This window comes from Hypomesus nipponensis, chromosome 6 (assembly GCF_054491055.1).
Source record: "Hypomesus nipponensis isolate SF chromosome 6, ASM5449105v1, whole genome shotgun sequence".
NCBI lineage: Eukaryota > Metazoa > Chordata > Actinopteri > Osmeriformes > Osmeridae > Hypomesus > Hypomesus nipponensis.
The window spans coordinates 20,055,001-20,082,299 of NC_140366.1; the positions used below are offsets into that span (position 1 = coordinate 20,055,001).

The window sequence follows — 27,299 nt, forward strand, 5'->3', positions numbered from 1 at the left end:
ACGTTACATTATATTACTTGGTCTCGATAGCGGTATCGATAAGCTTGGACCTTATTGGTATTCGGATTTTGAGAAATTTGGAACCGGGTCCTTACAGAACCGGTTCTCGATACCCATCCCTACAGGTGAGGGGGGTACCAGGTGAGGGGGGGGGGGACCACCAGGTGGGGGGGGGGGGGGGGTCTCTGTGCTAACTTTGGAAAATAGTTTCTGATTCATGGAGCCAGGTTAGTTATCTGCATGGTATGCCCCAGGGTTTTGGGGGCCCTAAACTAAAATAGGGTATGGGGCCCATTGATTAGCAAAAACATTAGTTTTTACAAAAATGGTAGAACCAATCGCGGGGCTGTAAACAAATATTTAATTCGTTTTTTGGGTTGGAGCCAGAGTGTGCTGGGCTGCTGTTCTTCTTCAGTCGAGTTTCTATCAGGCTGAGGAGGAGTTTTGACCCAGGTCTGACCCAGGTATTGCACAGGTATTGCCCAGGTCCGACCCAGGTCTGGCCCAGGTCTGACCCAGGTATTGCCCAGGTCTGACCCAGGTCTGACCCAGGTCTGGCCCAGGTATTGCCCAGGTATTGCCCAGGTCTGACCCAGGTCTGACCCAGGTATTGCCCAGGTCTGACCCAGGTCTGACCCAGGTCTGGCCCAGGTATTGCCCAGCTCAGGGTTGTACCTGAGCTCACAAGAACCCACTCACAGCTTCCATACACAGGCAGCTGATCACCCCCTTTCAGTCTCTCTGTCTCTCCCTCCCTCTCTTTCTCTCTCTGTCACCATGTATTAGTCTCATCTGGTGATTCATTGTAACAGTGGATAGATGACCCCTGAATGCTGCGTCAAGCTGTTCTCTCTCTCTCCCTCTCCCTCCCCCTCCTGCCTCCCCCTCTCCCTCCGCCTCTCTCTCTCTCTCTTTGAGATCTGCAGTATCCATCCCCTCCAGGCCTCTGTAGGTTCTGATAGATAGTGGCCGCACAAGGTCATGGTGTGTGTGTGTGTGTTTGTGCATGCTGCATGGTCTCAGGAGGCTCTCTCTGGTGACTTTTTATTTGATGTGTGTGTGTGTGTGTGTGTGAATGTCAGTAAGGTGAAGAATTCCTCTTGTGGGAGACGGCCCTGCATGTGTTACATCATCAATCCCACAATCCTCTCTGTCTTACTTATTAACTCTCCCCCACAGTGGCAGGCCAGAGCTGGGCAAGTCATTAGACCGCTCTCTCTCTTTTCTCTCTCCCCTCTCTATCTCTCTTTTCTCTCCCTCTTGCCCTACAGTCTAAACGCCTGCTGCGGTCTAAACATCTCCCTCACACTCACCACCTGGAGGATTCTCCCCCTTCAGTGTGTGAGGGGAAACGATTTATAGTCTCTTGGTCTTTAGATGGGACATTAATGAGCTAAATGATGAGCTGAGCTGCACCTTTCAGCTGGACTGAGAGGGGGGGTGAAGCTGCTAGACACATCACAAGGTTCTCAGAGGTTCCTGCTAACGCAGATGAAGTTGAGACATTGTTGTTGCACTGGAATCACTGTGCCTGATAGCTGAGATGTTTATTGTTACACCATGTCTGGTAAATACAGACAGTAATGGACCAGGGTTATACAGTATGACCTTGTCTCTCTCCAGGTGGTGATAAACTGTGCCATCCCCAAGGGGCTGAAGTACAACCAGGCCACGCAGACCTTCCACCAGTGGCGCGACGCCCGGCAGGTGTACGGCCTGAACTTCGGCAGCAAGGAGGACGCCAATGTGTTTGCTAGTGCCATGATGCACGCTCTGGAGGTGCTCAACGCCCAGGACTCCGGTAAGACGGGGGGAGGAGACCATGGCTGGGTAGCTGGCTGGCTTGCTGGTTAGATAGCTGGCTGGTTAGTTGGCTAGCTGGCTAGTTAGTTGTATAGCTGGCTGGCTGGTGAGTTCACTGGCTGGATAGCTGGCTGTTTAGTTGGAAGGCTAGCTGTCTGGCTGGCTGGGATTTGGTCAGTAGTTTGAAGGTTGCTGGTTCAAATCTCTCAGTTCTGGTTAGGGTAGTCGTGGTTAAACAGGCAGCGTGGCTAGCTAGGCTAACCCTAATCTGTTTGAACGGCGCACCTGCAGCACTAGCTGCTTCTCCAGTGTTGCCAATTTAAAGACTGTCGCTAGATTTAGCGACTTTTCGCCTTCCCTGGAGACAAAAAATCTAATCTAGCGACTTTTACCGATTATGTTGGTAACACTGTGCTCGCCTTTCTCTGCCTGGGCACCAGGTGTACCTGGTGTACCAGGTACTACCATAACTTCAGACATTCTGGGACCGTACTCTTTGTTTTGTTTGAGTACCAATTTGGTACTGGGTTACTATGACACAGTGACACAGTGTCTGGTCCTGAGAGGAGTTTCTGACAGGCTCTGTCCTCTGGGAGCACTCACATCATCTGGTTAGCGACCTGCACACGCAGTGCTGGGTGTGTGTGTGTGTGTGTGTGCACCCGTAAATTGGATGTAATTGGCCTGTGTTCTACTGTAGGCCTCAGGGTATTGCAGCCAGAATGGGTGTGTGTGTTTAGTAAGTCTTGTTCAGGTTTACTACTAAAACAAGCTCATGCTCTTGACCCCCTTTTTTAAATCTGGCTGACAATCTGACAAACCTGTTACACACACAGTCTCTCTCTATCTCTCTCTCTCTCTCTCTCTCTCTCTCTCTCTCTCTCTCTCTCTCTCAGAGTGCACACCCTGTGAAACTTGAGTTTACGTCGTATTTAGGAAATGTATAGGTCATCAGGTAATCAGCGCCTTTCTCCGTCCACTTTAACGTACATTGCGAGCATTTAAAAGCGCAATTGAATGGGCCTCCTTCTCTCTTTCTATCATGGATCAGCCACCAAAGTTGAAACAGCGATGAAATTATCCTGATGCCAATATTTGTAATGTAGCGAGGAGTTTTGCTGGAATGGAATGTGAACGCTGAGTCGGAGATTTATTGTAATTGTCACGACGTGTGGAGGGGTTGGACCCAAATGCAGGGGAGTCAGCAGGCATGGTCGAAAACAAAGGGTTCAATACTTGAAACGGGAAACAGACAGGGTACACGCACGCAGGGGTAGTAGCAGTATGACAAGACAAAGACTGGACACAAAACAGAACCCTAAATACACAGAACCAAACGACACACAGGTGAAGACACTGACACTAACGAGAACCAGACAGGTGAAGACACTGACACTAACGAGAACCAGACAGGTGAAGACACTGACACTAACGAGAACCAGACAGGTGAAGACACTGACACTAACGAGAACCAGACAGGTGAAGACACTGACACTAACGAGAACCAGACAGGTGAAGACAATGACAGGGAAACAGTAGGACAGGGCAAAACCAAAAACAACAGGGGGGCACGGCTGTGGCCGTGACAGTAATCTTTGGTTTCTTCCAGTAACTGTAATATTGCTGCTTAATCTGTAACGTTTAATGATTTTGTGTTCACTCAACTCAGAAAGTGTGATCCTTGTGGCAAAAATCCTTTGCCCCATGTCTTCGTCTGGCTTGTGTTGCGGCTGCCATTTCACCAGGAGGCATATGCGCATCTTGGTTTACGCCTGCTTTTAACAGGCGGAGAATTTTCACTGCAAAATAGAGGTGCGCATTCATAGGTGGTTTTTGTACATACCGCGGTTATAAGGGTTAGTACACGAGGCCCTGAGTGTCTCTGTCTGTCTGTCTGTCTGTCTGTCTGTCTGTCTGTCTGTCGATCCCAGATAGTCTTAGTGTATTACTCCAGCTCCACTTGTATAGGAGTCTACATATTGTCCTCTTCAGTCTCTCCCTCTTTTACACCTCTCTTACTCCCTCTCACTCTCTCTCCCTTTCCCTCCCTCCCTCCCTCTCTCTCCCTCTTTCCCTCCTTTCCTCTCCCTCTCTCTCCCTTCCTGTCCCTTCCTCTCTGTCTCCCTCTCTCTCTCCTGGTGATATCATCTCATGAGGGTGAGGGTGTCAACATCACTTCTGTGTGTGTGTGTTGAGCTCTTGTCTGGGGCTGGAGATAGAGGCTGGAGATAGAGGCTGGAGATAGAGGCTGGAGATAGAGGCTGGAGATAGAGGCTGGAGATCGAGGCTGGAAATAGAGGCTGGAAATAGAGGCTGGAGATAGAGGCTGGAGATCGAGGCTGGAAATAGAGGCTGGAAATAGAGGCTGGAAATAGAGGCTGGGGATAGAGGCTGGAGATAGAGGCTGAAGGGGGGAGGGATGGAAGGCCATATATGGCTGTTGAGCCTCCAACAGAGATGTTCTCCAGACACACACTCACACACACACACACACCACTCACACACACCACTCACACACACACACTCACACACACACACTCACACACACACACACACACACTCACACACACACTTTGTCTGTCACTTTTCCAGCTGCTGTTAGTATCTGCTGACACACACTCAGACACACACACACACTCACACACACACACACACACACTCACACACACACACACACACTCTCACACACACACACACACACACTCACACACACACACACTTTGTCGGTCACTTTTCCAGCTGCTGTTAGTATCTGCTGACACACACTCAGACACACACACACACTCACACACACACACCCAGACAGCTGAACACACAATTCCACACACACACACACACACACACACAACTCACACACACACACACTCACACACACACACCCAGACAGCTGAACACACAATTCCACACACACACACACACAACTCACACACCCACACACTCACACACACACACCCAGACAGCTGAACACACCACTCACACACACCACACACACACTCGACACCCAGGGTCGTTGTCTGGCTTACCTGTGCCCTCCAAGTTCCCCCCACCCCCCCTTCTCAGCCCCAGTTTTGCCCCGCCCAGCAACACTGGGAGCCTGGCATTTCTGTTTTTATGTGGCAACTGCAAGGTATAAATACCCTGTTGTGATGCCCTGTCGACACAACCTGTGTGTAGGGATGACCTCACTGCCTGTGTGTGTTTGTGTGGTGTGTGTTTATCAGTTGGTGTGTGTGTGTGGTGTGTGTGTTTATCAGTTGGTGTGTGTGTATGTTCAGCTGTTTGGGAGTGTGAGCTTATCTGGGTTTTCAGGGGTGTTGATCTGTCTGGTTGGCTTCTGTTGGCCCCCCTGGTCCTGGGTCTGGGTCTGGGTCTGGTCCTGGGTCTGGTCCTGGGTCTGGGTCTGGGTCTGGGTCTGGGTCTGGGTCTGGGTCTGGGTCTGGTCCTGGGTCTGGTCCTGGGTCTGGGTCTGGTCCTGGGTCTGGGTCTGGTCCTGGGTCTGGGTCTGGGTCTGGGTCTGGTCCTGGTCCTGGGTCTGGGTCTGGGTCTGGGTCTGGGTCTGGGTCTGGTCCTGGGTCTGGGTCTGGTCCTGGGTCTGGGTCTGGGTCTGGTCCTGGGTCTGGTCCTGGGTCTGGTCCTGGGTCTGGGTCTGGGTCTGGTCCTGGGTCTGGTCCTGGGTCTGGTCCTGGGTCTGGGTCTGGGTCTGGGTCTGGGTCTGGTCCTGGGTCTGGGTCTGGTCCTGGGTCTGGGTCTGGTCCTGGGTCTGGTCCTGGGTCTGGGTCTGGGTCTGGTCCTGGGTCTGGTCCTGGGTCCGGGTCCGGGTCCGGTCCTGGGTCTGGGTCTGGGTCTGGGTCTGGTCCTGGGTCTGGGTCTGGGTCTGGGTCTGGGTCTGGGTCTGGGTCTGGGTCTGGTCCTGGGTCTGGGTCTGGTCCTGGGTCTGGGTCTGGGTCTGGGTCTGGTCCTGGGTCTGGTCCTGGGTCTGGGTCTGGGTCTGGGTCTGGTCCTGGGTCTGGGTCTGGGTCTGGGTCTGGGTCTGGGTCTGGGTCTGGTCCTGGGTCTGGACTAGGTTGTGATGAGAGCTGGTGATCCTAAACAGCTTGTTGATCTCCAGTCTGTCTGGAAGGGGAGACAGCATCTGACTAGCACGTGTGTGTGTGTTTATTTAATGAGTGTATTTCTAGATATCTCTGTCCCTTCCCAACATACGTCACCTAGAAACAACCAGCGCTCGAGCCACAAGTAGTTTTCTTGTTTGTGGAGCTCTGGAGGTCTGGCTTTGGGGGTGCAGGGGAGGAAGGGAGGGGGGTTGGTAACTAACACCCCCCCCACCTCCTGCTGCTCCCCAGGAGCCTGGGATGTGTTTGTTCCGTAACTTGGTTGGTCAGGAGGGGGGTTAGGGTTAGGAGGAGGAGGGGGGCGTCCTCCTGCCTGGTTCTTATTGATGAGTCCACCCAGCTGGGCAGCAGACTCACTCCCATCCCCACACTGACTACTGGCTGGACACACACACCGAACACACACACACACCGAACACACACACACACCGAACACACACACACACCGAACACACACACACCGAACACACACAGCTGGACCAGAGACCAGGGCAGAGAGAAAGAGGCCATGTTGACATCAGCAGAATGACTGACTGACTGACTGTTCTGCTGACTGGCTGACTGACTGGCTGACTGACTGGCTAACTGACTGACTGACTGACTGTTCTGCTGACTGGCTGACTGACTGGTTGACTGACTGACTGACTGACTGTTCTGCTGACTGGCTGACTGACTGGCTGACTGACTGGCTAACTGACTGACTGACTGACTGTTCTGCTGACTGGCTGACTGACTGACTGGCTGACTGACTGGCTAACTGACTGACTGACTGACTGTTCTGCTGACTGGCTGACTGACTGGTTGACTGACTGGCTGACTGACTGGCTAACTGACTGGCTGACTGACTGACTGGCTGGCTAACTGGCTGATTAGCTAACTGGCTGACTGACTGGCTGACTGACTGGCTAACTGGCTGACTGACTGGCTGACTGGCTGACTGACTGGCTGACTGACTGACCATATTCGGGACTCCAACATGTCCTCAGCCATGCCTGCGCCCACACTGGGCCGTTTCCCCCAGCAGAAGATCAGCCGTGCTCAGATCCTGCTGCACAGTGAGTGGAGAGGGGGGGCAGGGGGGGTTGGACAGTATGGTTTAGAGCAGAGGACAATATTTGTCTTGAACAGTTAATGGAGCATCAAATCTATAGGTTATCTGTCTGTTACCATGGCATGCCTCTGTGTGTGTGTGTTCCTCTGGCTCACCAGAGTCCAGCTGATCATGCAGCCTGTATCATGCTATGGGGAGACAGCTAGCAGTGTTCAGAAACATGCTGATGTGGTTTCTTTCTTTCCCAGAATAAGAGTGTTTCTCCCTGCTGTGGGTGTCCAGGGTTAGGAACTACTGTGACCAGGGCCGCCTGTCGCCTGTCGCTAGGCAGATCTGGTTCATTAGGCCTTGCCATGTCACACAGTTAAAGCCGATTTATACTAATGACAGACGCACACACGGAGTCGGACGGATTGGTTGAATTTATACTACTCCAATGGCTCTGCGTGCTGAAAGCAATTCACCGCCAGAACAGTAGATGGCGCTGCACTGCGACGCTTGCTAGGTTATCGAAAACTCTGAGCAAATTTACAAATTAGCCATTTCATCAATAAAATAAGCACATTTTCAGTAACTACACTGCCCATTTCTCCGTAAAAACGCAGAAGTATAAATTGGTCTTTATAGTCCTCCTCCTTCTCCCCCCCCCCTCTCCTTCTCCCCCCCTCCTCCTCCTCCCCCTCCTCCTCCTCCCCCTCCTCCTTCGTCCACTCCTCCTCTCTGCTAGCTCCTAGGGAGAGAGAGAGGATGGGAGGGGAATCCACACACATAGTAACAGCCCTCACTACTTAGGGGAGGTCGCTGGAGAGACGTTGCATATTTAGCGCATGTTGAGCTGCCAGACTGGCTCCCTGCAGCCGCACACAGTGAGGCCCTGAGAGGGGGCTGTACAGGCCACCCTGGCTAACTGATGCAACACTCACTGCCTGTGTCTGCTAATTAGCTGACATCTGAATGGACATGGAGCTAGATGACACACTAGCAACCACTTAAGGTCCCTCTACGATGGTTTAAATCAATGATTAATTAGATCAGATAACATTTAATGAATTTGTGATTTGATTACTTGCTAACAAGCTGAAGGTTCTCTGCAGGTCAGGGTAAGCTGCAGGATGAGCTGGTCTCCTCAGAGAGTAAATCAGGGTTTGGATATTTTAACATTATTTGGATGATGTATCGCGTTTAACCAACATCTGTTATATAAGTGGCAGTTTTAACAAAGCAACAACATATTATGATTTTTGATTGTTTGTATAATTTATTTTGCTCCGATAAGACAAAATATTTCAGCACTGAACGAGTACCATTAGCGGATGGGGGGCGGGGGCGGGGGCGATCTATGATTTTATTTATATTTTTCATAATTTCTCTTCAAATGGTAGTCAATTTCATTAAATATAGTTTTTATATATAGTTGTGTGCAATCTCCACCCCTGACAAGTACTCGTGAAACGCTTTTTGTTCAATGAAATGACTTGGTCGAAATATTGTAGATCTTCTAGTACTTCTAGTGGGGTTTTTTTTGGGGCCCCTGTCAGTCAGGGGCCCTTGGAATTGTCCTAACTCCCCCCCCCCCCTATACGGCGCCCCTGATTATGATACTGTAGTATGTTGTAGATCTATTAACGTCTGTGTTTACTTGCTTTCAAAAGGTCCGTTCGACATGGACTGCGGCTGCATGAAACGACCGGCGGGAGTAGCAGCTTGCAGTCGGGGAGGAGTTGAAAACGGCTCTGTGAAGTCGGACGTCAGTTGACGTCAGTCACGGCCGATTATGCGCTGTTTGCTTACTTTACTTTATTTATAATTAAAGTTTAGTCTTAGTCTTTCCATTAGTAAAGTGGTAAAGAGTAAAGAGTTTGGTCCGGATTTGGACATTGGCGAAACTGAAGGTTTCAGAATAATTTCAAAACGCGCGTCAAAGTTGTCGTGTGTGAGTCTGGCCAATCATGAAATAGCTGTGTTGTCATTAGAACCCGTGCAGTTGCTCTTGAGAAAATGCGCTCGGTTACACAGCCGGCAGTTCTCGAATCGATCTCACGGTACTTTGATGGCGACGTCACAGTGACCTAGCCTCGGCGCCGTCTCAAGTCAGACAAAAAGTCTAACACGAATTCACTGTTTCAAGTCAGCCGCCTGCAGCCGGCTGCAGCGCTGCATGAAGTCAGTCCATGTCGAACGCACCTAATAGGTGTAATTATAAATTACAAATAAAGTAAAGTAAGCAAACAGCGCTTAATCGGCCGTGACTGACGTCAACGCAGCAAACCACGAGAAGCTGAAATGTCCGACTTTACAGAGCCGTTTTCAACTCCTCCCCGACTGCAAGCAGCCACTCTCGCCGGTCGTTTCATGCAGCCGCAGTTCATGTCAAACGCACCTAATGTCTTACCTTGGCGGTTTCTGTCAGCAGGCGCCAGATGAATGCTGGGTAATGTAGTATTTGGTCTTGGGGAGGGAGCCAGACGGTCCTGCCTACAGGTCCATCCTGTACAGTCTACCCTGAGTCAGCAGTTACCCACTAGAGCAGGTCTGACCAGGTCAGTTACCCACTAGAACAGGTCTGACCAGGTCAGTTACCCACTAGAACAGGTCTGACCAGTTCAGTTACCCACTAAAGCAGGACTGACCAGGTCAGTTACCCACTAAAGCAGGTCTGACCAGGTCAGTTACCCATTAAAGCAGGTCTGACCAGGTCAGTTACCCACTAAAGCAGGTCTGACCAGGTCAGTTACCCACTAAAGCAGGACTGACCAGGTCAGTTACCCACTAAAGCAGGTCTGACCAGGTCAGTTACCCACTAAAGCAGGTCTGACCAGGTCAGTTACCCACTAAAGCAGGTCTGACCAGGTCAGTTACCCACTAAAGCAGGTCTGACCAGGTCAGTTACCCACTAAAGCAGGTCTGACCAGGTCAGTTACCCACTAAAGCAGGTCTGACCAGGTCAGTTACCCACTAAAGCAGGTCTGACCAGGTCAGTTACCCACTAAAGCAGGTCTGACCAGGTCAGTTACCCACTAAAGCAGGACTGACCAGGTCAGTTACCCACTAAAGCAGGTCTGACCAGGTCAGTTACCCACTAAAGCAGGACTGACCAGGTCAGTTACCCACTAAAGCAGGTCTGACCAGGTCAGTTACCCACTAAAGCAGGTCTGACCAGGTCAGTTACCCACTAAAGCAGGTCTGACCAGGTCAGACAAGGTTTCCCACCCCTTTTCTGTATCCTTAGACTGAGTTTGCTGTGTCCGCACTTGAACACACACTCACGCACACACACGCTGCCCTCGGTCTCCTCAGCTCCTAACCCTCAGCTGCATTATTGATTAGATCCAGGAAATTCACTGAGCTGTCCGGCAAGACAAGAACACTCACATCCTGTAAATACACCATCTCTCTCTCTCCTTCCATCTCTCCCTCTCTTTCCATCTCTCCCTCTCCTTCCATCTCTCCCTCTCCTTCCATCTCTCTCTCTCCTTCCATCTCTCTCTCTCCTTCCATCTCTCCCTCTCCTTCCATCTCTCCCTCTCCTTCCATCTCTCTCTCTCCTTCCATCTCTCTCTCTCCTTCCATCTCTCCCTCTCTTTCCATCTCTCCCTCTCTTTCCATCTCTCCCTCTCTTTCCATCTCTCCCTCTCCTTTCAACTCTCTTTCCATCTCTCCCTCCATTTCTTTCTCCTTCCTTTCTCTCTCCCTATTGCTCCCCTCCATCTCTCTCTTCCTCCATCTATTCAATTCCTCCATCTCTTTCCAACTCTCTGTCCATCTTCCCCCATTCCTCATCACTCTTTTCCACCCTCATCCTGTCCCCCCTCCGAGCCACTCTCCCCCCAGCCTTGCCCATCCGCAGCCTGTGTGTGAGAGAGAGAGAGAGAGAGAGAGAGAGAGAGAGAGAGAGAGAGAGAGAGAGAGAGAGAGAGAGAGAGAGAGAGAGAGAGAGAGAGAGAGAGAGAGAGAGAGAGAGAGAGAGAGAGAGAGAGAGAGAGAGAGAGAGAGAGAGAGAGAGAGAGAGAGAGAGAGAGAGAGAGAGAGAGAGAGAGAGAGAGAGAGAGAGAGAGCGCTTGCCCTCTGCTTTAGCCCAGTCTCAGCTCAGAGCTCAGTCAAAGAGCAGCTCCAGTGCCAGGCAGCAGCAGAGAGCATGTGAGAGAGGCAGCATGGTCGTGGACCTCCCCTTCCAGAGCCCAGCAGGGGGGCTGGGGCCGGGGGCCGGGCCGGGGGCCGGGCCAGGGAGCAGGCCAGATAGCGTGTGGAGGTACATCTGCTGTCAGAAGAGACCCTCTCTCTCTCTGCAGTCATGTAGGTACTCCTGCTGGCAGGAACACAGTATCTTTTTTCCCTGAGTTGCTCATTCTGTGAGAGGACACACCTCCTGCTGAAGGGGCTCGGGTGCTCGTGCTCTGCAAGTCCTCTTTTATAGCAAGGCTGATTATAAGACTACTGTTTCATATGTGTTTTCCCTGCTGGTGTTGTGGAGGCTTAACCTGCTTACTCTCTAGCCTGTGTTTATGCTTTACTGTCACTGATGCTGGTCTGCTCTCTTTAAGACCCAGCAGGCTCGCAGCAGCTGCTGGGCTGTCATACACACTCTCAGAGAGGAAGTTCACCCTGTGATTAGGGTTAGAGACCCACGAGTTGAACAGAGAGAGAGAGTTTCTCTGTATGTGTGTGTTGGTGTGTTTTGATGTGTGTACTATGTTAGGAGATATCTATTGTCTCATCCAGAATTGTCTGTGTAAAATCTGTTCTGAGATCAAGGTTGAGGGATGGAGGGAAGGCGTTTATGGCTCCTTGATGAGCTGCAACAATCTGACATCATGGCTGCCTCAGCCAGGCGACAGTGACAGGGCTGGTCTCCTGGCTGGCTCTGCCTTCATGTAGGAGTTTATTTGTCAGATACAGAGATGAAGGTCAGTGGTCACCTGAGAAGACGCACAGCATGTAACCTATTTGTGTGTGTCTGACCCTGTCCAGGTCCTACGTTGCCAAGGCAGAGTCCTCAGGTGCCGAATGGGCCTTCAGTAGAGGAGCTGGAGATGCAGAGAAGGTAAGGACCTCCACCTATCCCACAATACACCAGGCTGGGAGAAGGATCGCTGGGGGAGGGAGGCTGGGAGAGGGAGGCTGGGGGAGGGAGGCTGGGGGAGGGAGGCTGGGAGAAGGAGGCTGGGGGAGGGAGGCTGGGAGAGGGAGGCTGGGGGAGGGAGGCTGGGAGAGGGAGGCTGGGGGAGGGAGGCTGGGAGAGGGAGGCTGGGGGAGGGAGGCTGGGAGAGGGAGGCTGGGGGAGGGAGGCTGGGAGAGGGAGGCTGGGGGAGGGAGGCTGGGGGAGGGAGGCTGGGGGAGGCAGGCTGGGAGAGGGAGGCTGGGGGAGGGAGGCTGGGGGAGGGAGGCTGGGGGAGGGAGGTTGGGGGAGGGAGGCTGGGGGAGGGAGGCTGGGGGCTGCAGGGGGTTAGGGATGTGTGCACTGGGGTTTGGGAGACAGTGTCTCCCCTCTTAATGTGACACCAGTGTTTCCCACACATTGACTAATTTGTGGCGGTGAGATTCTCTGAGGATGGGTATTCTCTCCGTCGCTTTCCTACCACACACACACACACACACACACGCACACACACACACATAGACACATACTTACCTCATCTAACACACACACACTCAATACTTATTTCAAATGTTGATGAGTTTGGCCAACCCTGCAGACAGACAGACAGACAGACAGACAGACAGACAGACAGACAGACAGGCAGGCAGACAGGCAGACAGGCAGGCAGGCAGACAGACAGACAGACAGACAGACAGACAGACAGACAGACAGACAGACAGACAGGCAGGCAGACAGGCAGACAGGCAGGCTACAGTGCTCCCTCCATCTTAATGGAAGGGTTAGGATGGATGGATTTTTCATTCCTCCCTGGGGAAAGTGATGGTGACTCAGCGAAGCTCTTCTACTTATAAAGATGGCTTCTCCCTGACTGGGCTACAAGGCCTCATGGGTAATTCTGTCAACCTGTGTTTTAAACGTTTCAAAATGTGGATTACTGGCATGATAGTGGAGTCATGCTGTGTGTCTCATTTTGTGTTATCACACATAGGCTGGTCTGGGTTGAGAATCGGACTCTAATATCCTGTTAGAGGACACCTCATTAGTTGGTGGACCACCACCACCAGCGCGTGTGTGTGTACGTGTGTGTGTGTGTGTGTACGTGCGTGTGTGTGTGTGTGTGAGAGAGAGAGGGGTGTGTGGTACAGAAGCATGACGTGACTTGTTTATGTTGGCAGCTCATAAAGCAGAGCTGCAGCTCCATCTGAAAGTCATCAGCTCTCCTACATGAGGGATCACAGGACACACACACACACTGACACACACAGTACTCTCACGTACTGACACACACACACACACAAACTCACATACCGACCCACACACTTTATTCCAGTGGAATTTGAGAAGGTTGGTCTGCAGTCGTAGGTGATTGATTTGCATGTGTGGTTGGAAGCTTGTGTTTGGTCAGGTTGAGTCACTGCCGAGCAGAGTCTCTCTCTCGCTCTGTCTCTCTCTCGCTCTGTCTCTCTCTCGCTCTGTCTCTACCTTCCTCTTTCTCTCTATTTCTGCTTCACTCTTTTATACATTTGTCTACACATCCCTCTCTCTCTCCACCTATCCCTCTCTCTCTCTGTCTCCCTCCACCTATCCCTCTCTCTCTCTGTCTCACCAGACATGTGTAGTGTATTGTGGTCCCAGTGATCTATTCTGACCCTGGTCTATATTGGCAGTAATGATGTCGTTCCTGTAAAAAGGGCCTGGTATGTATTTAGACTCGCCAAGGTCATGTCCCAGTGAGCTCATGAGCAGGCGTGTTTCAGAGCCATGATGGATGTTTTCAGAAAGGTCATTGTTGTTTTCCTGTCCTTTTTATAAATAGCCTCCCATGGTGCAACATCCCAGGCCTCTGGGGATCGTAGTTCCTGACTCATATGCGTCCATTATCTGGTGTCTCTGAGGGACTACAACACCTTCAGATGCTATTGTCAACGTCGTATACCTTCGTTAAAGGACATGCATGGAGTGTGTATGTGTCAAGGTGTTACAACGATGTGGCAACAGGCATGTAGTTTGTAAGCAGTAACATACAGTGAGCTGAGCTGATCTGTGTGTTAAAGAGCTTGATGAGTCAGCAAGACCTTAACGAGCCGCTTGGTTAACGAGTATCATGCCAGCCTCGGGGAGGGAGAGAGAGGGAGAGGGAGGGAGGGGGGTGAGAGAGACAGAGAGTGAGAGAGAGAGGGGGGGGGAGAGGGGGAGGGAGGGGGGAGGGGGGGGCCTGAAAGAGACTAGGTTAGCTGAGTCACTGCTCCAGCTGCAAAGCCAAAGCTCTCAACACAACACATACACACCATACACATACCCTCACACACCATACACACACACCTCTGCATCTGCAGCCTGCTCTCATCGCTCAGCTATGGCCTGGAGTAGACAAGGTGTGTGTGTGAGCCTTATGTCACGTTACATTCCTTCCTGTGTGTGTGTGAGGAATGGTTCAAACCATGTATGATCACAGAAGTCTTCAATAGTCTTCAGGGTCTCTAATCCTGATGACACACAGATTCCTCAGTGATAAACCAGACTCTCACACTCCAGGTTCTGACACATATACATACATACATACATACACACACACACTCACACACACACTCACTCACTCACACACACTCACTCTGCGGCTGGTTAGGGGGGCTCATGGAGCCGAGTGTTGGACTGCAGCAGCAGCATATGGACCCTCTGGGCCTCCGTCCAATCAGACAGGGCTGCCTAGGTGTCCTGAGCCAATGAGGAAAGCCGCTCTGACCAGCTGGAGCCTGCGGTTGCCAGGTTTGTCTGCAGCTTCCTCTCTCCGCCCCTCAGGACCCGGACAGCTGCCTGACTCTGCTGCCTGGTTCTTTCACCTATATCACTGAGGAGGGTTTCAACACTCTTCAATAGCTTACATTCTCAACATACAGATTTGATGTTTTCCTAAAGATATAAACAACTTGTAGATACATGATTTACACTCTCAGCTGTCTTCCCCCCCAAGCGCGGCGTTCAGTCAGTCGGTTGTTGGAGTAACGTTCAGTCTCCACAGTAACGTAGGAAACAGGCTGCACAGCCGCCCACTCTTCCGTAGCTGTTCACCAGGCAATGCATGTCACGAGACAAGCTGGTTTAACCCTCAGATAGAGGAGAGGAGAGAGGGGGGGTGAGGAGAGAAGGAGGAGAGGAGAGAAAGAGGAGAGGAGAGAAAGAGGAGAGGAGAGAAGGAGGAGAGGAGAGAAAGAGGAGAGGAGAGAAGGGGGAGAGGAGAGAAGGAGGAGAGGAGAGTAGAGGAGGGGGAGAGAAAAAGGAGAGAGAGGAGGTAGGAGTGTTTGGTGATGGAGAGGGGCGTAATTATATGGGGGGACAGGGGGACACATCCCCCCCAATATTTAAAGAAGGACAATTTGTCTCCCCCAATGTGTTCATACTGTATGATTATGCGTGCAATATCGATGACTGCTAGCCTACGTCTTACTTTCCAGCTCCAAAAATATCAAATCCCTGCCAGTCCATTTCCCAAATCCATTCCACTTGCCTTACACATCAACGAAATTTCTCCCGAAATCCATGTCATGTTTTCCCTATAGCTTATACGTCAATGAGTGAGTTAGCAGCGCGGTATCAGACGTTTAGCTCACATTTATGGATGGTAAATATCCAGAAATGTGGCTAACATAATCCCTGAGATAACAACTAGGTGAATTAGCATACACTAGAATTTTGAATTGTAGAATTACATTTACATGTATTCATTTAGCAGACGCTTCTATCCCAAGTGACTTCCAAGAGAGAGCTTTACAAAGTGCACAGGTCACTGATAATAACAACAAGATTAGTGCGAATTTCGATTGCAATATTATACAGCTTGTATGAGCCTTTTGACAAGCTAGCCGACAGCTACCATTACCTATGGTAAATCTGCATTATGGAAGATTTCTGTTACCAAAATAACTATTCTTTGCCTGGCGAGGACAACGATGGAGCTAGGTGTTCAGGTTAATGGTTTATTTAATCTGATACAATACGTCGGAAAGTATAGGCCTACTCAAATCATGAAGAAAAAAAACAACATCTGTGTTCCATGTACAATAGCCCTATATTTATATAGGCTGGCTCTGCCCTCCTACGTACTTCCGCTCAATTTGGATTTGACCTCAGTACTAGATCTGGGAGCTAGGCTCTGAAGTCGGTTCTCAGAAACAAATTTTTTGTAGGTCCAATCAGCGAACAGAGGGAGTGGCTGAGAACGATGACGTTAATGTTGTGGACTACTTTGAGTAGTTCAGTAATGGCAGCGGAGAAAGATGCAAGCAAAGTTATTCTGCGGTTGTGGAAATGCTGCCGAAGATCCATAAGTTAAAGCCAGAACTCCACGGGGTTCGGGAAAAGTTTGATTTTCCAGCTACGGCAGCTAGCTCTGTTACAGTAGTGGTGAAGGAGTTGGCTAAGACGAACGCTTGCGATTGGTTATGGCAGATCAGAGTGGCTCTGGGCAGATCCAATAGTTTTAAACTTCAAGGTAGTCAACGCTTGTCAATGGGGCGATCCCAGACGCTCTGTACAAATGAAATGTACGAGGGTCTGGTTAGGACCAGGCTACTATATTTAGCCCTATAGCCTATTTCTAAAAACCAAGTGAAATGAATACTACACAGTGACAGCATACATTTCCGTAAAGTTTGCATCACGTCTCTGATTCTTATGGGACTTGTACCTCATTCTGCCACTGCAATGGCTTAGCTCACAACAGAGAATGTCTAATATAAACAGGCTCTGCTCACACGCTGGCAACCATAGACATAATAGACCAATTATTACCCTACGTCAAGCACTCTCAAGCAGGCTCAACTGCGCATGTCGGTTGCAAAAGACAAACTTCTCCCCAGTCTATTAGGCTTGAAGTGTTGATCAGGTCATCATATATCTCTGGCCACTGGATTGCAGGGCTTGATATGAACTTTTTGAGGCTCTTGGCCTTTGGACAAATACATTTACGTTTCACTCTATGCACAAAAATCACTTGACCCGATACCCTTAAATATCCTGCCAAAACTAGCCTTGATGACGGAGGTCGCTTTCTCAGGCAATTGACGAATGAAACAGGCTTGGTAAACGGGATGCTGGCTATCTTCATCAAACTCGTATCTGCATTAGGCAGTCCTCCCTGACGTTTCTGGTGTAGTATGGAGTGAAATACAACATTGTGCACACTGCCAGTGAGCGAGTCTGACTGAGACTAACGTCAAAACAGTGTAATGGGGATGCAGTCTCACTCAAATTGCCAAATCAGAAAAATAATCGGACCAGCTGGCTAAAAGCAGAATTCCCATATCTCTTGAAAGCTGCCCTGCTCGACTTTTTAGGTGTAAAATTGACTTTAAAACTGTAAAATTATGAACTTTGTGACATGACGTGAAGACATGGTTGCCGCTCGTATGTGGTCTGTACCGGGCGACATTCTCACTCAAATTTAAAGACTTACATGACCCAAATCAAAATTCTGATGCGACAGATCAATAGGTAATCGCTTTCTCTCTTAAAGGCTGTCCTCCTCGACCTTTTTGGTCTTTTAAATCTAACTATTTGTATTATCCGTGTGGTCCTTTTGCCATTTAAAATGCTATCCTTTCCCGGCAACCACATTGCACGCGCATCCTGAATGTTTACAAACAAATAATTGGTCTACAAAGAGTAGTCGCCGCATCGACCACTACTGCCTACTGGCGCTGACGAGCCGTGGGGCCACAATCTTGGAAAGGTCACTCGCTCCACTCAGTGTAATCTGTTTGGCTGGGACAATGAGCTGTCAGTGCATTTAAATAATCATAACAACTGAATACCAAACTGATTTTCACGTGGTTTGCTTTTCTGCAAAGGTCATACATGTAGCTGTGATACAGGAAACTAGATTGCAGGAAGAGATGCTACTGCTGCGTACTGTAGAATCCTGTGATGTCATGCATTGTGTTATGCACATATTGTTTGGTAACTAAATATGAAAGAAGGTTACACGTGTTACTAAAATGTTAAGTATTAGTAGGCTATGTTTTAAAAAGGTAAAAGGCTAAACTGTTCCAAGTTTGCCTTGTATTTAATTATTGAAAGACTTTCCTTTATGTTGTCTATCCAATCAAGGTTTTTAGCTATTTATTTTTTCTGGCTTCAACAAGGCAGGCAACTCAAGCCATTTCTCCCTGTGCTCATTCAACATAAGTCTATGGCTCATTCAGCTCAATGTAAATCGGCTATCGGCCAATGTGAACTATTGTGCTCGTGCCCTGTTAGTATCCGCGAGCACATTTTCAGGCAACTTTTATTGACATAAGCAAATAAATGGGGTGCTAGTTTACCCATTTCGGATTGGTTTCAAATTTAGCAAAAATCAGGAAAAATTATTCTATGAAAAAGCTAGTAGTGTGAGCCAGGTTCAAGAATCGAAGATTATTGGGAGAGTTAGTTTTGTAAATGTTGACTGGAGTTAATAGAATACAAACGCTATGATGTCTCTTGAGGATAACAACTCTTGCACGGTGGTAGCTCATTTTCTTTAGGCGGGCCAGATTCTTATGGAACACAGAGTTAGTCAAAATTAAATAAATAAATAGGTAAATAATAGATAAATATATACAGAAATAAATATGGCTATGCATTATATAATTATATAGCTTAACCCATTTACCGACATTAATAAATAAATACTTTTATTTATTTCAAAATGACATTTTTTCCAGACACTTGGCCTACAGTTGCCGACTTCGAGACCGGTGATAGCCAACATACCACCTAGAAAGATGTGGTGGCAGTGATTATTAGCTTTGCAGACGAGTTACACGTCATACGAGCTAAAGCAATGTTTTTCTAAGGTAACTTCAGCGCTACCTCACAGCTATCAAAGACCAAGTCCTCACACGTAGGCTACTAGGTCACTCCCATTGGGAACCAATGATTATAAGGCAGAGACGACACAGACATTGTGGGCAAAGCTTGTCTACATTGTATGCTTTTTTGGTAGTGTGATGCCACTGTCACCCCCATACAGTTATCTCTACAGCTATCCCCTTAGCACATGTGCTGGACAACCACGGTGTTATCGCCCTGGTTTACAGACTACCTGGTTTCCGTAGGCATGCATTTTTGTTCACACACACAGTGAAAGGAGAGGAGAGAGAGATCAAGCCACCAACACAGATTCAAACTAAAGTAACAAGCCTGTTATGGAACCATGGAAATGTAAAAAGTACAGATGTTCGTCTAAAAATTGTAAGGAGTGAAAGTAAAACGCTGTCAGACAAATTGTGATACCAGAAAAATATACTTAAGTACAGTAACAAAGTATTTGTACTTAAAAGTATTTGTTACTTCCCATCTCTGATCAAGATGTTGTTACATGAACCCATATGAACCTCCCTCTAACTCTCTCAGGACTGGAACAAGGCCAGGGATGCCCCCTCTCCTCCTCTCCTCTCTTACTCTCCTCCTCTCTTACTCTCCTCCTCTCCTCCTCTCCTCCTCTCCTCCTCTCCTCCTCTCTTATTCTCCTCCTCTCTTACTCTCCTTTCTCTTCCCCTCCCCCTCTTCTCTGTTTCTCTCCTCTCCTGTCCTGAGTCAGGTGAATGAAGATGGAGAATGAGGTCAGTAGGTATAAAGGGCCTGAGGGATGGAGGGAGAAGACCAGCTTAGAGACGAGAGAGTCAGGGAAGACAGAAGAGAAAGCCAAGTACCCTGGAGGGAGAGAGAGAGAGGGTGAGAGAGAGAGGGAACCTCCTTTTAGACAAGGAGATTCCCTTTAATCCTTTAGGATGAAGCGAAGAAAAGAAAAAAGGAATGGAGTGTGAATGAGAGAGGGGCAGAGTTGGAGTGTAGGATGAGATAATCTCTCCGTAAATCTGGGGGTTAGTGGTCTCTGTCAGTACCTCAGGAAGTAACATAAATACAAATCAAAATGGAAGGGACATAAGTAGGTGTGAAATAAAAATGGATGTGATGAACATTCAGACCCTCCTCTGCATCCATCCTCTCCTGTCTGCCCCCCTCCTCCCTCTGCTTCCCTCCTCTCCTGTCTGCCCCCCTCCTCCCTCTGCTTCCCTCCTCTCCTGTCTGCCCCCCTCCTCCCTCTGCATCCCTCCTCTCCGCCCCCCTCTTCCCTCTCCTTTCTCCCCTCCTGTCTCCCCTCCTCTCTCCCCCCTCTCCTCTCCTGTCTGCCCCCCTCCTCCCTCTGCTTCCCTCCTCTCCTGTCTGCCCCCCTCCTCCCTCTGCATCCCTCCTCTCCGCCCCCCTCTTCCCTCTCCTTTCTCCCCTCCTGTCTCCCCTCCTCTCTCCCCCCTCTCCTCTCCTGTCTGCCCCCTCCTCCCTCTGCATCCCTCCTCTCCGCCCCCCTCTTCCCTCTCCTTTCTCCCCTCCTGTCTCCCCTCCTCTCTCCCCCCTCTCTCCCCCTCTCCTCCTTTCTCCTCTCTTGTCTGCCCCCCTCTTCCCACTCCTTTCTCCCCTGTCTCTTCTCTCCTGTTTCCTCTCTCCTGTTTCCTCTCTCCCCTCCTATCAATGGAGTGTGCTGCCCCCTGGTGTTCACAGACTCCGCAGAAGCAGAGACTGGACTTGTAAGAAACTGTGTTATTTACATTTATTCATTTAGCAGACACTCTTATCCAGAGCGACTTACAGTAAGTACAGGGACATTCCCCCCGAGGCAAGTAGGCGGAAGTGCCTTGCCCAAGGACACAACATCATTTGGCACGTCTGGGAATCAAACTGGTAACCTTCTGATTACTAGCCCGATTCCCTAACCACTCAGCCATCTGACTCCCTGACTTATTACAGCAACATATCACCAATTCAGTCTTTTTCAGCATCAATCAGGAAGACACGATCATTTATACTGTAAATAAGAGGAAAAATGCTGTGTGAGATGTGGTTGCGTAATTGTGTCTTTTTTTGTTAAACAGCAATTATATAATGAGAGTGTTATATAATGATAACAAGATACAGTGCTGTGTGATGTCTCTGTATGTCTGAAATTGGTTAGCCTCTCTCTCTCTCCACTGTGCTGTGCTCCCCTCCTCTTCTTCCTCCCCTCCTCTCCCCTCTCCTCCTCTTCCTCCTCCCCCCTACCCTCTCCTCTCTCCTCCCTCTCTCCTCTCTTTCTCCTCCCTCTCTCCTCTCTCTCTCATCCCTCTCTCCTCCCTCTCTCATCCCTCTCCTCTCTCTCTTCCCTCTCTCCTCTCTCTCATCCCTCTCTCCTTTTGTCCCCCAGGCAGGTGGAGTTGCAAAGACAGAAGGAGCTTGAGAGACAGGAGAGGGAGAGACTGGAGCGCGACATGCTGGAGAGAGAACGCGAGAGAGAGCGTGCGGAGAGAGAGCAGGCGGAGAGAGAGCAGGCGGAGAGAGAGCGCCTGGAGCTGGAGAGAGAGCAGGAGGAGAGAGAGAGGATGGAGAGAGAGCAGCAGGAGAGAGAGAGAATGGAGAGAGAACAGGAGCAACTGGAGAGAGAGAGAGAGCAGGAGCAGCTGGAGAGAGAGAGAGACCAGCACGACTGGGAGAGAGGGAGACGCATCTCTAATGCAGGTGAGTGATCCCCTCCCACCTCAATCTCTCCCACTGACACTCAAACACACACACACTCTGTTATTTACACACACACGTGGCATGCGCATTCATGCATGTTCTCTCATACACACATGCGCACACTCACACATTCAGTGAAGTGTAAACCCGTAAGGCAGAAGTAGAACAGGATACACAGCCCTCAGATGCAGAACCCGATAGACACAGAGCAGAGAGACTCGGAGCAGAGAGACTCGGAGCAGAGAGACACGGAGCAGAGAGACACGGAGCAGAGAGACATAGAGCAGAGAGACACGGAGCAGAGAGACTCAGAGCAGAGAGACTCAGTGCAGAGAGACTCAGTGCAGAGAGACACGGAGCAGAGAGACTCAGAGCAGAGAGACTCGGAGCAGAGAGACTCAGAGCAGAGAGACTCAGTGCAGAGAGACTCAGGGCAGAGAGACTCAGTGCAGAGAGACATAGAGCAGAGAGCGCCACAGAACCACAGAGCAGAACCGGCAGGTGAGTGCAGTGTGTTGTGTCTCTCCCTCCTCAGTGCCGGGTGGGTGCCGTCTTTAGCATTTAGCTGCTCTCCTCCCTATGTGTCACTCCCACCCATATTAGCTGAGTTACAACCCTTCTCTTCCTCTCCTCTCCTCTTCCCTCCTCCTCTTCCTCCCCCTGTTCTCTCCTCCTTGGACCATGTCACTTTACCCGCTGGTTGGATGGGCATAGATGAACAGATTGAGAAGCACTGGGGCATGGAAAAAGTGTGTGTGCGTGTGTGAGGGCTCTCCCTCCCTAGCCAGGCTGTAATGGTGTAGTACTGACAGGCCCACTGATGCACCTAAATAACTGCTGAGCTGGGAGAGACACACACACACACACTCATTGTCTCACACACACACACACACACACACACACTCATTGTCTCACACACACACACACACTCATTGTCTCACACACACACACCCTGGGGAAACAAACAGACACAGTATGCTCACTGCATGTGTTTATTGGGTTGTTTGAGGTTTTGCTGTGTAATAACTGCAATGTTCTGTTTTAATGCTTTCTAGATGTCTCTCCTGCAGGATGCTTCTGTGTGTATGTGGGGGGGGGGGGGGGGGTGTTAGTGTGTGTGTGTGTGGGTGTGGGTGTGGTTTGCTTACAGCTGTGTAGCTTTTGGTAGGTCTCTCTGGTCTGGAGTCTGGTCTCTCTGATCTGGTCTCTCTGGTCGGGTCTCTCTGGTCTGGTCTTTCTGGTCTGACCCTAACCTGTGTTCTGGGTTGAGATGGATGTTGATAGGATCATGTTCTGATCTGAGGGGAGACCAAGCTGTAGGTAGTCTGAGGCTTCATGTAACACACACACACACACACTAACCCTAACACACACACACAAACAAATCTATGATAACTAGGGGAGGCTGTTCCTCATTAACTTTGGTCCTAATTTCATGACTGAACAAGTGGTTCTTTGTAAGAACATAACCCTGGACCCTAAGCCTGGACCCCCCATCCCTGGACCCTAGCCCTGGACTCTAACCCTGGACCCCCTAACCCTAGACCCTAACCCTGGAGGTTACCCTAGACCCTAACCCTGGAGGTTACCCTGGACCCTAACCCTGGAGGTTAGGGTTACAAGCTTCAGAGAACACATTTTTAACCTGGTCTGAACAGGAGCATGTTGGGTTTAGGGAGAACTAGAAGAAGTAGGAGATTTTCTGTTCCCCATGTGTAAGAGAAGGGTCCTGTGTGTGAGTGTTTGTGTGTGTGTGTATATATATGAAATGTTTTGGAGCTGTGGAATGTGGGTTCTCGTTAAGGGTTCATTACTTTGGGATGATGGAACACAGCTGGGGCCGGGGTCACATGACTAGCTCATGGTCACATGACTAGCTCATGGCCACAGACCCTGGTGGGAGGGGGAGGGGGGATGAAGGGGGAGGGAAATGGTTGACAGTTGGCTGGAGAGAGAGAGAGATGGAGAGAGGAAAAGAGGGGGAGAGAGAGATAAAGAGAGAGATGGAGAGGGGGAAAGAGGATGGGGAGAGAGAGGGTGAGTGAGAGAGATGGCGTGGAACGGAATGAAGGAGAATCATCATGTCTTTCCTGTCAGTGGAACATACCAGACCTGCATCCTGACCAATCAGAACGAGCCAACAGTCTTTTAGAGAGAGAGGGAGAGAGAGAGGGAGAGAGAAGGGGGGGCAGGGGGGCTTAGAAGTAGGGCAAGAGAATGCTCCAAGTGTGTTTGTATGTGACTGTGTGTGTGTGATTAATCTTGTGTGTGTGTGTTTGTGATGAATATTGTGTGCGATTGCGTGTGTGTGTGTTTGTGATGAATCGTGTGTGTGCACGCCTCAAGATATACACAATGTGAAAATGTGCACATTGGTGTGTGTGTGTGTAGGCTTGGCTAGCCCAGCAGGAGGCCTAGATTGTACACCAGGCGTCAGGGCAGCGTGTGTGTGGGTCTGGGTGTGGGAGTGTGGGCTGAAGTCTGGCTGCCATTCTGAAGATGATCAGTGGAGCAGAATGAGGGCAACACAAAGGATTAGCCTCTCAGTAAACATGGTGCTTGCAAGAGCCAGCCCAGGCTACGCTAGGCTAGGCTAGGCTAGGCTAGGCTAGCTATCCATACATATAGTTCAAGCAGCAGCAGCAGCAGCCAGGCTAGCCACACAACACAACAGAGCATGGATAATTCAGGAGCGATCCGCCGGCTACCTGACCACACCCTTCTCACCAAATGAGGACAAAGCCTAATGATTACCCTAACCCTAATGATACTGCTCATTCAGACACACAGACACACAGAACATCTGCTGCTGGACAGGATCTGAACTACAGTGCAGACTACAGATGACACGGTACAGACATGAGGTCCAGTTTCACCTTCGTGTTCACACTGTCGTGTGATCCCGTCCCAGGGAGAGCAGGGAGGAAAGGGAGACCAGGGAGGAAAGGGAGACCAGGGAGAGCAGGGAGGAAAGGGAGACCAGGGAGAGCAGGGAGGAAAGGGAGAGCAGGGAGGAAAGGGAGAGCAGGGAGGAAAGGGAGACCAGGGAGGAAAGGGAGACCAGGGAGAGCAGGGAGGAAAGGGAGACCAGGGAGAGCAGGGAGGAAAGGGAGAGCAGGGAGACCAGGGAGAGCAGGGAGGAAAGGGAGAGCAGGGAGGAAAGGGAGACCAGGGAGAGCAGGGAGGAAAGGGAGACCAGGGAGAGCAGGGAGGAAAGGGAGACCAGGGAGAGCAGGGAGGAAAGGGAGAGCAGGGAGGAAAGGGAGAGCAGGGAGGAAAGGGAGAGCAGGGAGGAAAGGGAGACAGCAGCGAAGGCTGATGTAAACTGGAAGTACAATATGTCATGATATGATTCATAATATTGAATCTAATGTGTTTATTTCGAGTTAGCACCTCCTGAGGAACTACAGTCATGAAGGCGGTTAGCAAACATGAGGGAACTGTTCAAACTATCCAGGCCTCTGGATCAGAGCTGTCACAGTGCTGGGAGGATTTAGTGTGTCTGGGATAGCATGGGAGAGACTGCCACTGGCCTCTTACTAGTGTGTGTTGCTTCTCTCTCTCTCTCTCTCCCTCTCTCTCTCTCTCTCTCTCTCTCTCTCTCTCTCTCTCTAACCTCATCCACTAATCGTAGCATCTTTTCTGTCTGAGAAAAGAACAGAACGATAAAAGAAGTAGTGTGCTGTTTTTCCTGCTTCATTTGCTCCCTTCTCTCTTTCTGTCTTCTTTCTATTTCCCTCCCCATCCCTCCTCCCTCCCTCCCACCCTCCCTCCCCTCTTCTTTCTGTGCTGTGTTCTCTCTCTGTTCTGCGTATACCTCCCTCCCTGTCTCGGTCTGTCCATACTTTGCTGCGTTCAGCATTGGAAAGCACCCTCTACACCCCCCCCGCGCCTGAATACAAGCCCTCCTCCACCCCTGCCTCCCCCTCCACCCCTGCCTCCCCTTCCACCCCCAACTACCCCGCCCCCGGCACCGCCTCCCCCTCTTCCACTGCCCCGCCCACTCCTCCACTACGCCACTCAGCCTCCCGATTCGCCACCTCACTAGGCTCCGCCTTCCACCCCGTCCTCCCTCACTACGCCACGGTTCCCCGGCGACAGCAGGCCCCGCCCCCGGCGCCCGCGCCCGCCCCCCCAACCCCGTCCAAGTCAGTTGTGTGGTCGGCCGCAAACTTCACCCCCCTGCCCCCCTCCCCCCCTGTCATGATCAGCAGCCCCCCAGGGAAGGCCCAGGGCCCCCGCCCCGTCATCGCAATCCCTACCCCCTCCCCGCTCACCCAGAAGCCCCCCTCGCCCTCCCCCAACGGCCCCCCCATGTTCCCCGCCCCCTCTCCCGTCACCATCTGCAGCACCGCCAACCTCACCCCTCCGCCCCCCCCCACCCCGCCCCCTCCTCCCCCTCCCCCCCCCCCTTTGCCCTGTCCTCCCCCATGTGTTCTCCCTCTCCCTCATCCCAGCCCGCCGCTGGTGTCCCCTCTCCCTCCACAGCCCCCCGCCCCGCCAGCCTGCCTGTCAGCCCTAGGCTGGGAGATGGCTCCTGCTCTGGGCCTACTCCTGAGCCCTGCGCCCCCCTGGTCCTCCAGGCCCCCTCGCAGGGTAAGGCCTTCTCTCTCTCTGCCCCCCCGCCTCCCCTCCCTCTCTATGTCCACACTCACCCGGGGGCCGAGGCAGCAGGGTCCTGGTCCTTTGTCAGGGCCTGTGGAGGGTGGTGTTGCCCCCCTCACCCTGGCCCAGGACTGGCTACTGTGGTGGCTAGCATGCCTACCTGTGGTGACTAGCATGGCTTCTGTGGTGGCTAGCATGGCTACCTGTGGTGGCTAGCATGCCTACCTGTGGTGACTAGCATGGCTTCTGTGGTGGCTAGCATGGCTACCTGTGGTGGCTAGCATGCCTACCTGTGGTGACTAGCATGGCTTCTGTGGTGGCTAGCATGGCTACCTGTGGTGACTAGCATGGCTACCTGTGGTGACTAGCATGCCTACCTGTGGTGGCTAGCATGGCTACCTGTGGTGACTAGCATGCCTACCAGGCATAAAGCCTGGTGGACATTGACTGCCTGTCTGTCTGTCTGTTCTGCGTTGGCCAACTCACCTGTTCACTGCCTGCCTGCTCACCTGTTCACTGCCTGCCTGCCTGCCTGCCTGCCTGCCTGCCTGCCTGCCTGCCTGCCTGTCTCTGTCGTGGTCTTGCTGGTCTGCCTCGGGTGGAGACCCGGGTGTGTTGTCTGGTCTTTGGGGGGGGGCATGGTGTCTGTCGTCCTATTGAGGGAAAAGGGATTCAAAGCCAGGAGGTTATCAAACCATCTTCTTGTAAACTATCTCTTGTTGTGGTTTTGTTTTTGACCATGTCACCCCCACTGTTCTGTCTGTGTGTCCAGGGGTGTCTGTCTGTTCCTGTCTGGCTGTAGCTTCCTGTGTGGGTGTGGCCGGAAATCTATGATGCTGATTGGACAGTTGGTTACATACCTGTGTGTTCCTCAGGAGCAGCAGTAGATTACATTTACATTGCATTCTGACACATACAGATAGAGCACAGACATTCGTGCATGGTAGAGCAGAGACAGGAAGGATGTTTAGGATGGTTAGAGTTAACAAACAATCTCTATCAGGTACAGTGCAACAGTAGCTTGGCATATCTACAGCAGGTTGAAAGTTGACATGTGGTCTACCTGGTTTAAACCACCACCTGATCACAATGATGAGACACA

General features: G+C 50.8%; 1 protein-coding gene across 1 annotated transcript in view; it reads left to right on the top strand.

The window, feature by feature from the left end:
* The window catches only part of enah (ENAH actin regulator), a 57,258-nt gene that overhangs the window by 21,052 nt on the left and 8,907 nt on the right, over window positions 1–27,299 (top strand). The window contains 5 exon segments of the mRNA XM_084699527.1: window positions 1,624–1,801; window positions 11,935–12,007; window positions 21,282–21,592; window positions 25,452–26,045; window positions 26,048–26,188. Of these exon segments, the coding sequence (XP_084555653.1) occupies window positions 1,624–1,801; window positions 11,935–12,007; window positions 21,282–21,592; window positions 25,452–26,045; window positions 26,048–26,188 (1,297 nt within the window).